Below are 16,020 nucleotides of genomic sequence, written 5' to 3' on the forward strand. Positions count from 1 at the left end.
GCTTGGAAATGTTTAGTCCAGCCCTGCCATGACTTGCTGGGACCTGGGCCCACCTCTTCTCCCTGGTCTCTTCCCTCCCAGAGCCAGATTTCAGTGGATGAGAAAGTGCTCAATGCAGGGCCTGGCAAGAGCCAGTGTGTGCTGCAGTGAAGGTGCTGGGACCACCCTGTCTCCCAGGAGGTGGTGGGACCAGCAGACTTTTCTTCCAAACGTATCAGAGCCAGAGAAGAGCCTTTAAGAGGACAACTGCTCTACTCCCTGGTGCAGAGACCCCTCAACCCAGAGGAGGAGGGGGCAATCCCAGATCACCCAGTGAGCCAAGCTGGCCAGACCACCACCACTGGCTTTAGGGGTATCCCCTGCCCACGACTGCCACCAGAGTGAACCAGATACTGGGGTCCCCTTGGTAAAGGACAGTGTCCGCTCCGGACTCAGGGTCACCCCTTAACACACAGCTGAATGGAGACACGAGTCGGGCTTAAAATAGCTAAATAAATCTTTAATATTTCTAATTGCAAATGTACAGAAATTGCACAGCCACACAGAGTCTTAGAACACCAACAGCTTCCTCTGTACATTATTACATAGTTAAAAGTCGCAGCTGGAGGGAGGAGCTCCAGCCCAAACTCCAACGTTTGCATTTTTTCCTTTTCACATACTTACAAAAGAGGGGAGCTGGGACGCGGTGTGGGAGCTGGGGGGCTTTGTGGCTGAGTGTGTAGAAAAGAGAGAGGCTGTTTCCCTGGGCAGTCTGGCTCCCGCAGTCGTGCGGGGCGCAGGGGGAGGTGTACTTGGGGCAGATGCTCTGGGGGACCGGGGCGTGTGGAGCTGTAGCCTCGGTCCTCCACCCCCACTTTCTGGGCAGTCGGAAAGAGTCCTCACTGACAGGAGGTTTGGCAGTTTCCATCACCCAGAACATGGAAGTCAAGCAAAAAAGTCAGTCAGGCCTCTGTGCTAGCAGGGAGGGCATGGCTTTCTCCAGCAGAGGCTGAGTCTCGGTGACCAGGGGGCCCCGGGGCTGTTCTTCCCTAGCAGGAACTGTCCTTCCTTCCAGGGCCTCTGGCAACCCCAGCCCTGGCTGCAGGCAGGGCCCAGCTCCCGGGAACTCAGGTTCTCTGTGGCCTGGGCAGGAGCCCCCCATTGACTGGCCCAGTGAAGGCACCCCAGTGGCCACTACTCAGACAGCAGCTGCAAAGCCAACACACAAATGCCACAGGCAGGGAAGACACCCCCCGCAGACACCAAGCCTTTTCCTCCTGCCCAATACTGTTCTCTAGATTCAGAAATAAAATAAAACCCTTGGGAGAGCAGCAGTCCCGGCCAGCCCTCGGCAGCACCAGGACCAAAGGATATGTACAACCATTAGGTGAGATAGTTACATTACAGTCAAACACCAAGAACATTTACAAAATCGGCAGACTTGCAATTAAGATAAAAATCTGTGAAGAGTCTGTACACTTTTACAGTTTTTGCACTAGGTAAATAAGGCTCTCGGCCTGAGAGCTCACCCACCCTGCAAGGGCAGCTGGCACCGGCCACAGCGGGTAGCCTCCGAGCCCGCCTGTCCAGGCCCCAGGAGCCTCCCTGTATTGCTAGGGGGGCTCTGTCCGAGGTCACTCTACGAGGCAGCGGTGGGAGGGGGCTGGGGAGAGAAGAGCAGGGCTCACTGGGCAATGGGAGGATGAGACTGGAGCCAGGCCCTGCCTGTGTGGCCACCCTGGTCTCAGGCACGAAGGCGCATGGGTGGGGACAAGACAGAGGAGTGAGACAGGAAGGGGTGGGGGCAGGGCCTCTGCTCCCACCTCCCATCTTCCTGTGGTCTGTGATCCCTGGTGGCCCAGCCCTTCCTCCACCAGCATCTGTCTCTAGCCTAACTGAATTGTAGGTTACATCTAAGAGCCCCTTCCCAGAGCAGCCACTGTCACCTGTCCCCGAGCTCAGGGTGGACGCAGTATGGCTCTGGGCCACCCCTCCAGCACATCCACCCTTCAGGTGGGGCCTCTGTGGCACATTCCAGCTGCAGGGGCAGAGGGGTGATTCCTGCAGCTCGCCCTGCCCTGGCTCTGCTGGCAAAGGCCCCACTCCCACCCTTGTTACCCAGGGCCCTTGCTCGGAATCTGCAGGGGCTGGGAACAGACAGGGGCCGAGAGAGACCCAAGCTCCTGCTCATCTGTCTTGAAAGTGGGGGAGGGGCAGATAAGCTACAGAACAGCCTAGAGCTGAGGAAAACCGGCCCCAGCTGTGGGGTGCGCCCCTCCCCTGTATGCAGCGCCTGGGTCCTTGGCCGGGGGCCGGGAAGGGTGAGGACGAGGCCGGCCACACACACGGGGCGGGTGCAGGCTGCTGCTGTCTTGGAGAGGGAGCAAGTCTAACATCCTCCAGGGCCGCTATTTCCCATGCAGTGCGCACGCTCAACTTAAAAGGCCCCTGTGTTCCAGCAAGCGAGCAAGCGGGCTTTTGTTTCTAATGCATACTGTGAAAGGAAAAAAAATCACAGTTATCCACCTTCTCAGGGCCTGCAGGCGTTAGAATCTTTTTTTAAACCATCACTCAGAGGAAGGATCACCTTTTCTTTCAGGGTGAGCACCAGGTGGCACTCCCTACAGGACCACTGTGCCCTGGGTGTGCTGGGCCCCAGGAGAAGGCAGATACAGTGCTCAGAGCCATCTGGCCAGATCCGCCCAGATCTTTGGCTTCTGGGAGCCCTAGAGCATCAGCCTGGGCCTGTGTGGGAGGTGTGGGAAGCCGTGGGTCCTCCCCACAGGGACAAGAGCTCACAAGAAAAAGCCATGGCCCTCACTGGGTCTATCTGGCAATATAACTAAGGCAGGGAAGAAGGTGGCAGGTGGTGCTCTGGGGACAGGTTCAGAGGGGGTGGGTAGGAATCCTCAGTTCCTCACAGCCAGGAAGGTCCCAACAGGCTGCATGCAGTGGCAGGTGCTTCGGATGGAGACAGGCAGGGGACACTGACCTCCTGCTCTGTGTCCTCCTATCTTCCTGCCTGCCAACTGATCCGCCAAGTGCCAGGTCCCACAGGACAGGGCCTGGCTGCCAGGGAGTCCCGGGCCCCCCAAGGAGGCGAGGGGAAGCCACAGGTGTAGGCCCCTAGCCCTTGAATCCCCCCTCCAGGAAGCCCCCTCCCTGGCACGGGTGTGGGGACACATGCACTCGGCCAGATCCAGGAGGACAAGGACACACCACATTCAGGAACCAACAGACATATTTTTGGCAGGCCCCCTGCCCCATCAGGCTGTCCCCACTCCCCAGCGTGCAGTCTCTTCTGCCCGCACCCCACAGGGAGCGGCTGGTGACCTCGCCTCACGCTGCTTCAGTCTCTGGTGGCTCCCTCTGCGGCCGCCTCCTGGACAGCGGCAGGGAGGGGAGGCTCGGCCTCCTGACACCCACGCTGGGGCTGCAACCGTGGGTGCCTCCCCAGGCCGAGACCCTGCCCTTGGCCACCATAGTCCCCCTCTCCTTGGGTAGCTTCCTCCCTCCTCAGGCAGGTTAACAATTGCTGCTGTTTCTGAACTCGCCGTTCTCAGTAATCTGCAATTTGGTGGGGTTGGTGGGGGAGATGCCGTTACGGGCTTGCATGCTGTACCTCTCTTTCAGCTGGGTCAGGGCGCTCATGAGGCGGGCATTGGCGGCATCCAACGAGGCAATGCGCTTCTCCTGTGGACAACGGGGATGTGAGGGTGGGGTCATGGGACAGGCTCCTTAGGGGCCTCCTTAGGGCCGTGTATACCTACGACAAGCATCGGGGAAGGGGGTGGCCTGGAGATGAGGGTGGCAGGCAGGCTCCGGGCTGTGAGCAGCTGGCAAGAGAAGGTGGGCAGAGACCTCTGCAGCATCATGGACACAGCCTTGCTGCCTGCTTATCAGCCCAAATGCAGCAGCTCTAGTGCTGTCTATGGGCTGCCTGCGGCCCCTAAGGCACGCACCCTTGCTCACATGTGTATGCGTGACACACCAGAGGTCACAGCTCCTGGTCTGTGCAGTTTACAGCCTGAGCAAGGCCCAGCCTACTCCTGGGCGAGTGAAAGGAAAGCGGTGCAGCCCTGAGTAAAGGAGGCTGGGGCCAGAGAGCCTTTCACGTCTCCCCTCAATGCAGCCTGGATGCCATAGTTGTGAACGAGAGCCCCACTGCTCCCTCTGACCAGCCTGCCTTCACTCCTACCCCCACTGCCCTCCACTCTTTGGTCAGCAGTCCTGGTGAAAGACAATGCCCGCCAAGAGCCCTGGCAGGGGAGGAGCTGCCTCTCTCCTTTCACAGCCTGTCCTAGTGAGCTTGTGGCCCACTAAGACCACAGGTCTGACTTCTCAGGGCAGATTCTGGTTTCTTATTCCCCTCAGTGTCTGCAGTGAGGTACGACTGAGGATGGAGAGGCTAGTCACCCCCTCCTAATCCCAGGCCCTTTAACTCTTGTGGCTGACCAAAGGGCCAGAGCCCCCACCTGGGCATCAATGATCTTCTGTTTGGAGTCCACAGCCGCTTGCATCTCTGCGTGGTCCTTCTTCAGTTCTTCCTCCACGGACATCAACCTATAGCCAGAGACAGAGACAGTCAGACTGGCCCTGGAGGCAGCAGAGGTGGGGAGGGTGTGAGAACAAGCCCATCACCCCCGCACACAGCAGGGACACACTAGGAGAGCCCCTCCTTGGGTCAGAGACTTGTCTCCCATACTTGCCTGGGGCAGAGGCCCTCCAGCCGACTCCCAGCAACTGACACTGCTGGGCCTCCTTCCTCACCTCCACATCCCACACTCGCTGCTCCTAAAGCCCCAGAGGCCCCTGGGCTGCCCCTTTCCCGATGTTCTTCCAGGAGCCAAGATGGGTGGAAATGGGCGTTAGATCTTCAAACCCCTAGAGCTAGGCAGGTGGTGGAAAGACGAAGGCCCTGAAAGGCTCTAGAACTTTTTCCACCCTGCCCCCGCCATCTTCACGAAGTTGTACTCGAGGTGCCAAGATGAATGAACTCTAGTCCTTTCCCTCAAGAAGTTCACAAGGCAGGAGGCACGAGTAACTAACTACACCCTGCACGGAGCAGCTGCGCTAGTGGAAAGCTCAGGTCCCTGGAACAAAGAGCAGGAAGCGGTGACGTTCCCTGGAGGGTGGGCTGGGAGGTCGCACATCGGTAGGAGACATCTGAAGGACAGGTGTGCAGGCAGGATAATGAGCAGTAGCTGGGGGACATAGCACCCGCAGAAGCTCAGTGGGCAGGAGGCTGGCTCCGTCCTGCTGCTCCCTGCCTGGGAGCCCTCCTGGCCCCACCTGGCTGGTTCCTGAGACACTCTCACTGCTGGGCACTCCCACCTTCCCACTCTCCTTTGGCTTTGAGACCCCACACTCTCTGGGTCTGCCTGTCTCCTAGATGCCTTGTCCTGTCTGCCTCTGGACATGGGGGTCCACAGGGCTTTGGCCTCAGCCTACCTTCTCCTTGCTCCACACACTCTTAGATGAGCCCTCCACTCCCAAGGCTTCTCTCCATCCCTGCCCTCTTGATTCCTCCAGCCTAGAGCAGCCACCGCACACTGGGCAAGCACTTAGCCCACTCACAGAAGACACACAGGGAGCCACTGTGCCGGGGCCGGTTCTGCACGGGACTGTAATGGGGGCAGCAGGGCAGCAGTTCAGGGAGCACTAACTGGGAGGAGCGGTGGTGGCGGGGGGGACCCTCCGGGGCAGGTTCCCCAGTACAGGAAGGTATCACTCTGAGGAAAGCTTGTGCTGGGGGTGGGGTGGCGGGAGGGTATTCGTTTTATTAAGGAAAATTAGATTGGAAGGAGATTGTATTTACTCTCTTGTCTTAAAAACAAATAGGGCCGGGCACATTGGCTCACGCCTATAATCTCAGCACTTTGGGAGGCCAGGGAGGGAGGATCACTTGAGACTAGGAGTTCAAGACCAGCCTGGGTAACATGGCGAGACCCCATCTCTTTATTAAAAACCAACCAACCAAACAAACCAGAAAAATGGACACAATACAGGCAATGCAGTACAATAATTTCTAGGAGAACAGAAACCAACAAGGCGAGCCCAGTGAACAGCCTGGAAGCAGAGGGAAGGCGGAGTCAGCAGCCTCACTGAGTTGAGGAGACAAGCAGGTCAGGAAGGTCAAGGTGTGGGATTTGCAGGGCAGAAGCCAGAGAGGAGCAAGAGGCAGAGAGAAACTCCACATAGCTCCCGAGTGGGGGTTCCCCTTGTGTCTCTGACTGAATAATATCTGCATGCAGATGAGAAAATTACCAGGCTAGGCAAGAACCGTCAGAAAGGAGAACACAAAACAATCGCAGAAGCAGTTCATGTTGTACCAGTGAGAGTGCAGTGACGCACTAACACTGGGAATCACAGAGGACCCGGGGAAGGAAACCCCCTCAGAGCAGGGCCACGTTAGGCCAAGACTAAAGGCTCTGCAGGACGCAGCCTAACAAAACTTAAAAGGAAACCCTGAGAGGACTGAACAGATTCCAAGTAACCTCACTGTCTCCCAGAATAAAGCCCCCAGAAAGGATTTAAAGGAACACAAAAACATTCAGCACCTCACTGTAAGATTCACAATGCCTGGCATCCAACCAAAAATTACCAAGTATACAGAGAGAAGTAGGAAAACTCATAAGCAGGCGGAAAATAAATCAGTAAAAACAGACTCAGATGTCACAGATGATAGAATTAGACAAGGACATGAAAACAACAAGGTATTATAAATACATTCTACATGTTTCAGAAAACAGAAGTAAAAGCACAATGAGAATTAAAACTGATGGAATTTAAAGCAAAATGAAATTCTAAGAGGTGAAAAATATAATTATCTGCAGTGAAAAAATACTGGATCAGATTAATAGCAGGTTACACACGGAAGAAGAAATAATTAGCAAACTTGAAGACATAGTCTTAGAAACTATCAAAGACAAGAAACAGAAAAAAAAATGAAGAAAGAAGATAACAGAGCATCAGTGAGATACGGGACAAAATGAGTCAGCCTAATGCACGTGTGCTAGGAATCCCAGAGAAAGAAATGGGGGGAGGTGGGACTGCAGACATACAAATCCAAGACCCAAGAAATTAGAAGAAAACCACACCAATGAACATCACAATCCAACTACTGACAACCAGTGATTTAAAAAAAAAAAGTATCTTATAAATAGCCAGGGAAAACAGATACATAAAGTACAGAGGAACAAAGACAATGACAGACTCCCTGTCATTACAGCCTCAGGGTGAGGGCCAAATCTGGACCATTGCCTGTTTTTGTAAATAGCCATCTCACACAAATAGTTCTGCTGTAACAGCAGAGCTGAACAGTTGCAATAGAGACCATATGGCCTACAAAGCCTAAAATACTTTTGATCTGCTCCTTTGTAGAAAGTTTGCCAATCCCTGCCCTAGAGCAACAAAGAGATAAAGCTAATAAGTCAATAGCAGACAAAATGGAATCATAAAAAAATAGTCCAAAAGAAGGCAGGAAAAAAAGAACGGATGGTACAAATAGGAAACGAGGCAACAGATTTAAATATATCAATAATTACATTAAATGTAAATGGTCAAAACACTCCAATAAAAAGGCAGAACCACTTAGACGAAAGCAAGACCCAATAGTATGGTGCCCGTAAAATAAACCCACTTCATATATATAGATGGGTGCTATGCTCTGAATGTTTGTGTCACCTTCTAAATTCATATGTTGACACCTAACCCCCAAGGTGATTGATTATCTTAATAGGTAGGGATTTTGAGAGGTGATTACATCATATGGGCTTTGCCTTCAAAAATGGAATTCGTGCTTTTATATTATACAAGAAGCCCAAGGGAGCTTGCTCACACCCCCTACAATGTGAGAACACAGGAACAGTGCACTATAATATGAAGCAGAGAGTCATTATACCCTGAATCTGCTGGCATTTTGATGTTAGACTTCAGAACTGAGGGCAATACATATTCTGTTGTTTATAAATTACCCAGTCTAATGTATCTTGTTATAGCAGCCTGAATGGACCAAGACAATGAGTTAAAAGCAGGAGGATAAAAAAAGCTATACCATACCAACACGAATCAAAAGGAAGTTGGGGTGGCTACATTAATAGCAGACAAGGCAGATTTCAGAGCAAAGAATATTTCAAGGGATAAAGAAAGTGATTTTATAATGACAAAGAGGTTAATTCAACAATAGTACATAAACAGCCTAAATGTATATGCACCTAAGAATAGTTTCAGTGTACATAAAGCAAAAACCAGTTGGAATGAAGGGAGAAATAGAAAAGCCAGTAAGGATATGGAATACTTGAACACTATCTACCTAACTGACATTTACATTAAGGAGGAAATATTCCAGGATTGGTTAGTAGAAACGAACGTGTTAAGCAAGTCTCTGAATTCAGAACATGCAAATATCAGAGAATACACACAATGTAGAGAAGGCAGTTAAATTGAAAAGCATTTCCATTCTTGGAAACACACACAAGGTGAGCCAAGAGGAGAGCTGGAGAACAAGTGAACAGCAGGTTTCTAGTCACCCTGGTTTCACTCATGTTAACTATTTCATAATGAACAAAACTACAAGTAAATGAAGCAAACAACAGTCAGGAACAGAGAAACAGGTGGTCTAAATAGGAGGAATCTGGGAAGGGCTTATGTCATAGACGAAACATGGAGCAGAGGCCTTCCTGGCTCTTGCACACCTGCTTGGTCTGTCCAGCTGATGGGGTCTTAGACCAGGCCAATTCAAACAAGACACACTGTCTCTCCTCCCGTGCCTGAGAAGGAAGTAAACTCCACGACTGGGACCCTGGGGTTGATTGCACTCCCTGCCTGACACCAAGGTAGGGATGCCCTACCCATAGGCAGAGCCAGAGACAGAGATGGAGGCACCAACATGGGGCCTGACATAAGCCTTCAAAAAGATGAGAGTCAGCATTAAAACCCGCTGTTCCTCTGAAGCCCTTTCCCAGATAACCCAGGCCCCTTAAAACTCAGGATATCAGACTGGCACCATCCCCCTCTCCCTCCCCACTCAAACCACTCCTCTTAACAGTTCCCAGCTCAGTAACTGGTACCCTGATACGCCCACACCCAGACACTCTTGGTAGGAATCTGGGGGCTATGCTGTGTCTTCCACCTCCATCTACTATACGTAACTGAGGCTCATTCCCACTTTTCTTACCCTGTATTGGGGTCCTCCCTGTCTTTCCTGGCACCCCCCATCCAGCTTCTCAGCGCCCCTGAGAGTGCTTACTAAGATGGTGTGGCTCCTTGTAGGGGCTCAGGCCCGTCGGGAGCCAGCTGTCATTGGTCCAGCCTCATCCCCAGCTTTGTATTCTGCGTGGGCTGCCCACCCTCCAGGCCACCTCCTGCCTCCAGGACTGTGCTCACGCTGCTCCCACTGCCCAGACACTCTCTTCCCTCCTCTCTCCACATTCAGCTTATCCTTTGAGGAGGCTCCCCGACCAGGGGCCTCCTCGAAGGCAGCAATGGCTGCCCTGCCTGTGCCTGTGGCCAGGCCAGGCAGGTGTGGGCCCCACCTGCTGATGATGCCCTTCATCTGGATGTCCTTGTCCTCCTGCTGCCGCCGCAGCCGCTCCTCGCCCTCCTCCAGCCGTGCCTGGTACTCCAGCACCAGCTTCTGCGTCGTCTCCTCCTGGCACTTGAACAGGGTCTCATACTCCTCCAGCTTCTTGGTGGAGATTCGCAGCTTGTCCTGCAGCACCGCCAGGTCCTACCAGGAGGGCAGCATCCACGGGCACAGCACCCAGGACACAGAGAGCACAGCTTCGTCAGCCCGAGTGGGAGGAAGGGTAGGAGGGAGCCCCACTTGAAAGGCCCCAGTGGCTGTGACCCGCCCACTTCACATAGCAAGGAGATGCCCCCCAAGGAGCCCAGCTGGTGGGGGCTGCAGCCAGACGCATGCCTGTGCCCCATCCGGGGGCCTCCACTCCAAGCTCCCAGCCTGACCTGTATGGCTACAGCGGGGATGAAGACTTAGACCCAAGTCCCAGGACTGAGGGTGTAACTAGGGCTTTGAACTTTTATATGACAAAGGTTAAAAAACCCTTGGATATATGAAGGACATGTGACAGCACCCTGAGAGGTGGGAGCTCTGCAGGAGGGGAAACTGAGGCCCAGACAAGGTGACCATGTCGCATGAAGAGCGACTGACTAGCAGGGTAAGATCCCAGCTTCCCAGCCTCTGTTTGAATCTAAAGCCAGGGGGTGGCAGTGGCATGAGGAAATGGAGAGAGAGAGAATTGAAAGGCAGGTGGTCCAGGCTCTGGATCTGCCTCAGTCCAGCACAGACCCCAACCATCAGGGAGGAGCAGGGATGTGGACGAGGCTGGGAAGCGGTGTGGCTGCAGAGAGGAGTCAGGTGCTCTGCGCTGAGCGAGGAAAGGCCAACGCCGGGATCGAGAGGGGCCAGACGCCATGAGGACACAGGGATGCAAAAAGCCTGGAGTGAGGCCAGTCCTCCTCGCTCCCCAGCCAAACTCTGGCTCTGGGAGCACTGTGTTCCCTGTCCCCTGGTCCCCTTCATGTAACTATGGTGAAAGCAGGTGGATGTAGCGGACCGGGGATGGTGGCGGTGGCAGGATGCAGCATGGAGACGGGCCTCGCCTGAGGCCGGGGAGAAGGAGTTCTGCCATTCTGACCCCAATACCCTTGCTTGAGAGGTTGCCACAGGCTTTCCTGGGGCCCAGGGGGGCGAGAGCATCCAGAGGGGAGTGGAGAAGCGCCTGCCGTTCTGGGGCCTGCACTGGTTCCTCCGTCTACATGGACTGCAGCTGGCAGTAGGAGACAAAAACTACCCCCAGATCCAGAGCAGCTGCCACAGCTGGAAGGCTTGGGAGACCAATGAAGCATCCCCTTGCCCCAGCAGATGGCAGAGTGTGTGGCAGAGTGAGAGTTTCATTTTTAGAGTAGATTCTTTTCCCAGGGGTGGGGAAGAAAACATCTCAATGGCAGCCTGACCCCACCCCCCATGCTGGTAACTGCTGTTTCTTTCCCAGGCCCTGGTGGAGACCAGAGGGGTGAAGAGCCAGGCCGTGGGCAGGCACAAGCCCTGGGGGCCAGGCTGGGGTGGCTCTCCCAGCCATCCTGGGGACCCATGCCTCTGCCTCCTCAGGTACCAAGTTCCCTCAGGGGGGCTTCTATGTGTCACTTGGGCACCCTCAGCCCTCAACCCCCAGGTCCTCAGGAAGCTCAACTGCCTCAGTTGCCTGGGCTAAGGAGCCTTCCCAGAGGTCCCAGGAGTCTGTATCCAAGACAATTCCCTGGTGATTCCAATCTGCAGATGGGAAGCCTCAGGTCTAAGCTGCTAATCCATCCCTCTTGTTGCTTTTCTTCCAGACCCCACTGACTGCTATTCTCACAGGGAACAGGGGCTCAGAGGTGACGGGCCCTTCACAAGGACAGCAGCACCCGTTGCTGGGGGACCTGGGGGAGAGACTCCTACCAGCTGCTGCCAGGAGGCAGCCCCGCCCTGTCCCGAGCTGCCAGGGTCCAGTTTTACCTTTTCTGCTTGGCTGAGCTCGTCCTTACTCCTTAGCCTATCCCTGTGGGGGGGGTCTGGGCCCAGACCCTCGTCTTCTAACAACTGCGCGTTCATGGTCAAGAGCCAAGCGGCTGTGCGGTCCAGGGCATTGGGGCTCACAGGTGAAGGGCCCTACAATGAAACACAGCTGTGAGGGGCTGCAGGGAGGTGGAGGGCAAGCAGGAGGGGCTGGAGTGGCCCAGGTGAGCCACAAGGACAAGCAACTCTGGGACACGGTGGGAAGAGAGGGGACCTCCAGCTGACTGAGCGCCTACCGAGGCAGTCCCCACCCGGGAACTGTCTCTCAGACGGCAGCCAAAGGCAGAGCCGACAGGTGCCAGGTGGCCTCCTGAGTACCACACTCTGCTGCCAAGAGGACAGTGAGTGACCCTGCCACTGGGGGCACCGGGGCAGGCTGCACTGAGTGGGGGACAGGGCCAGGCTGGGCTGTCAGCCCAAGGCACCTCCACTCCAGACACTGCCTGCAGCCTTTGGGTGACAGGGTCATCCATGCTCCAGGTGGTTGTGCCTGGAGGCCTGTCCAGCCTGTGAAAACATTTTGGGAGGGGAGTGTGGGGGCAGAGCAGGGTGGGGGCTTCAACAGGCTTGGAACCGAAGATGAATGCACTCTCCTCCTCTTTCTCTCTGACCCCAGCCTGCCCCTAGGGGCACTGACAGAGGAGCCTGGAGTTCCCCAAGGCTACAGTGTCCCTGGTTCACAGGATTCAGGAAGAAGCCAGGGGGAGGGGGTGGTGGCGCATGTGGCAGGCTGGTGGGATGGGATGGCAGCTGGGTGAGGGTGGAGGTGAAATGACCGAGAGGAGGAGCATGGTATGGGGTATGACAGCCCCAGCCGGGCCCAAGTGCCCAGCCCTGCCCTCTGACTAGCAGCACTGACCTGCTTGTGCACTGCCCGTGGCTTCAGTTCTGGGCTGTCCCCCTTGGAGGAAGAGGACTGCTGCCTCAGGCGGGTACTGGGGCCCACCCAATCAGGTGAGGCCGACGCCAGGGTTCCGCTTGAGGGTCTTGGGTACTGCAGGGTGCTCAGCAGGTTGGGGGGCGTCCGGCCGCGGGGGGCAGGAGGTGGCGGCGGGGGTGGGGGCGGAGGCTGGTCGATCCTCCTCTGGGGGCCAGCACTGTTCTGCCGTGGCACCGTGGGCTGCCCGCCTTTTTCAGTCAGTGACATCTGTCGCCGTGCCAGCTCACCGGGCCGCCGAGCCAGCTCCTCCGCGGCAGTGCTGAAACTTCCCAGCTTGGCAGCGGCCGCCAACTCCTCGCTGTTGCTGTGTGAGCTCAGGGAGCTGTGGCCCTCAGAGCCTGAGTCGCCAAGGCCACGGGGTGACAGCGGCAGGCCAGCCGCCATCTGGTACACAGGGTTCTGGAAGGAGAGCGGTGCCAACAGCTGGGGCCGGCCTGGCGCGCCCTCGGAGGTGCCTGGTGTGGTTGGTGTCTGGCCTGCCCGCCGCACTGTGGCCAGCCCTGCCAGGTTCACTGGGGTTGCCCGGGCCGGCCACCCGGCCACCAGCTGAGCTGCAGCGGCCTGCCCATCTGTGGGGAGGACGTCGGGGCCCGCCGGGGAGCCTGCCTCCCCGTCCAGCGTGCGGGCGTCCTGGAGGTCCACCATGGAGAGGCTCTTGCCACCGTTGGCCATCTGAAGATCAGGCTCGTTGGCTTCCGAGTAACTCGAGCTGCGGGCAGGTGAGGGCTGGACCCCGGAGGACCTTGTGACAAAAAACAAGTCCTTGTTTTCGGGGGTTGGAGACGGTAACCGGGTGAAATCTATCAGACTGCAGGGAGACAAGCACACACAGGGAAAGAAGGGGAAAAGAAGAACTGTGAGTGCAGCCAAGGCGGGTCCAAACCGACAGCACCCGCCAACCTGCCGGGGCCTGGCAGCCTGAGCCAGTGCTGGGGAGATGGATGCGCTGGGGTGGCAGGAGTGGGAGAATCCGGGGACCAGAGGCTGAGGCGGCTGCTCCTGCACAGAACCTCTTCTTTAGGGGCCAGCACTGCACATTTCAGGCCGCGCTGCCTGGAAGACCCCTTCCCTGTTCAGCTGCATCTTGGGACAATGGGTACTGGGGCCTGGCTTGCTCTGGAAAACTCCTCCTTAGCTAAGCCCTAAGCCACAACTCAGTGGCTCTCTGCTATCCACAGATCCTGCATTGAGAACCCCAACTTCAGAGTCACTGGGTTCCCTCTGCCTCTTCCCTCTTGTTCCTAATCAGACTGGTAACTGAAGTGGGGGCCCGGTGAAACCTCCTCTTGCCCAGCCTCCTGCTGCCGCTCCCTTGTTTGACTGGCAGGCGGGGGCTGGAGTTCCTGGCAAAAACAAGGAATGAGAGCAGGCTCTGTGGAGAGCATGACTTGGGGGGAGGGCTGCACTTGCCCTGGCCTCCTCCTCATTCTACGCTTTTCTCTGGCCTCTCCCTGGCCCCTCCCCAGAAGCTAGCTCCTTGGAAGAAAGCACAACTGTGGTGGGGTCCAGGGGGGCTTTGGAGAGAAGAATGTGGGCGGGGGGAACTGAAGGCTGCAAGGACTTGGGGGGCTTGATATGGCTTGGAATGGGGAATGGGTTGGCTTAGCCTCAGATGGAGAGGAAGTGCCACTCCCTGAGATGGGCTGCAGTGCTCATGGGACTGGGAGAACTGGCTAGAGCAGCAGATGAGCCAGGAAAGACGGAGAGCAGTGGGGGCCCGGCTGCCTCTCAGCCTCTCAAGGGCTGTCTACTGCACCCCCCACTCCAAACTCTTGGCATGTGACTCTGCTTGTCTTCGCTTGGCACACTCACTGAACAGACCCAATGCAAGACTCAGTGGACCTGCATCTCTGGCCCCTCCTGGGCTCCCCTAACCTCAGGTTCTTGATCTCAGCACCCTCCCCTGCTTAAAAGCCTGCCCTGCCACCACCTTGGGGGAGACCACACTCCCAACTCTGCTGCTACAGCTGCGGCCTCACACGCTGGGGTAAGAAGGATCACTGGCAGGAGAGGGGAGAGTAGGGGTAGAGCAGAAATGCTTCAACATGAACTGATAGAAATGTCTCTATTTTGACTTAAACAAGAACGTTTTGCCTCCCACTCTGCCATGTGTGTGTCTTATTTAGGCAGAGCAGACCCCAGGACTGGGTCTCAGCATCACTTTATGTTTTCTGCTGTTCCCAGCCTCAAAGCCTGGCAGAGCCACCGAATTCCTATTGAAAACACCCCCAACTAAACACCACTTCTGGAGATTCTGACTCAGGCTCAGGAAATACCAGGAACATGTGTATTTTTAACAAATATCAGGGGATCTGGAAATGCCGGGGGTATTTGGGACCAGTAATTATTCTCTGACACATCATGTCTTTGCTTGTGCTTGTCCCTCTATCTAGAATGCCTTTTCCACCAATGGAAATGCTACTTTTCCTAAAACAAAACAAAACAAAACAAAACAAACCTATAGCATCACCTCCTCTAGGAAGGCTTCCCTGATTTTTCCCAAATGGAGGTTCACCACTTAGGACCCGTACAACTCAAGTCTTGCCAGGCTTGTTTTACAAACACTATGTAGGCATCCTCTTTCCCCATCTGAGATTACAGAAGGGCTGTGCCTAGTCTGCACACGCACCCACCACACCCAACATGCCTGGCAGCTCTTACCCGGAAAGATCGTTCTCAATCACCATCTTCTGCAGCCCAGCTGAGATGCTGCTGCTGCCAGAGCCCGGTGTGGAGGCCAGGTCATTGGTCCCTGGGAGCTGCCCGCTACCTGGGGTGCTCAGTGCTGTGTGGACGTCCCTCAGGATCCGAGGCAGGGGTCCCAGTTTGGATACTATGCTCTGTAAAGGCACAGCAAGAGGCAGGTGTGACCTCCTGGGACCACACGGGTAGGATGTATGTGCTGCAGCCACTATGGCTCAAAACCACCACGGAGCCTGTCAGAAGTGCAGATCCCCACCTGCTGCCAGTCAGAGCCACTGGGTCTGGGAGGGGGGTGAGCCCAGGAATCGGTAAATCTACATTTTTAACCAGCTCCCGGACATTTCTGGGGCAGGAGTAGGAGGCCCACAGTGGGAGACGCTGACCTAGTGCAAGCCTCTCCTTCAGTTTGCCCTGCCCTGGTGCCTCCGCAGAGAGGAAAGCACACATGGAATCCCAGCATTTCCACACCTCCACCTCTCCATCCAGAGGCTTCTGTGACAGCCCCTCTCACATCACTTACTCCATGGGATGGGCTGGGGTCTGACCCACCTTGGCACCTGAGCCCCAGTGGAGATGGTCCAGGCACATTGTAGGCACCCTCAGGTGCTGGTCAGGCAGAAGGCAGTGCCTGAACCCATCTGAACCTTGCTGGCACGCTTTAGAGGACTTAAGGGGCAGAGGATTCTAGGCTTTGGGGACACTGCCTTCACCTGTTTATGCACAAGCTTCCACAGAGGTCTCTGTGAGAAAACAAAGTGTGAAAACTCATGCAGGCAATAGAGCACGCAATTGAGAGGCAAACAGTTGAGTTTTAAATCCC

General features: G+C 55.7%; 1 protein-coding gene across 16 annotated transcripts in view; it reads right to left on the reverse strand.

Annotated features, from left to right (window-relative positions):
• Positions 1-478: 478 nt before the first annotated feature.
• Positions 479-16,020, reverse strand: part of DAB2IP (DAB2 interacting protein) — a 216,016-nt gene continuing 200,474 nt past the window's right edge. For 9 of the 16 annotated variants that reach the window (XM_016961574.4, XM_016961572.4, XM_016961589.4 and 6 more), the window contains 6 exons: positions 15,159-15,337; positions 12,417-13,305; positions 11,498-11,650; positions 9,516-9,709; positions 4,455-4,542; positions 479-3,672 (listed from right to left, as the gene is read on the reverse strand). In XM_016961574.4, the coding sequence (XP_016817063.1) occupies positions 3,505-3,672; positions 4,455-4,542; positions 9,516-9,709; positions 11,498-11,650; positions 12,417-13,305; positions 15,159-15,337 (1,671 nt within the window). In that variant the 3' untranslated portion in view covers positions 479-3,504. The remainder of the gene's footprint in view (positions 3,673-4,454; positions 4,543-9,515; positions 9,710-11,497; positions 11,651-12,416; positions 13,306-15,158; positions 15,338-16,020) is intronic. The other 7 variants (XM_016961573.4, XM_054658394.2, XM_063788366.1 and 4 more) reach the window with 3 other exon arrangements.

This window comes from Pan troglodytes, chromosome 11, assembly GCF_028858775.2.
Source record: "Pan troglodytes isolate AG18354 chromosome 11, NHGRI_mPanTro3-v2.0_pri, whole genome shotgun sequence".
In the NCBI taxonomy this organism is placed as follows: Eukaryota; Metazoa; Chordata; class Mammalia; order Primates; family Hominidae; genus Pan; species Pan troglodytes.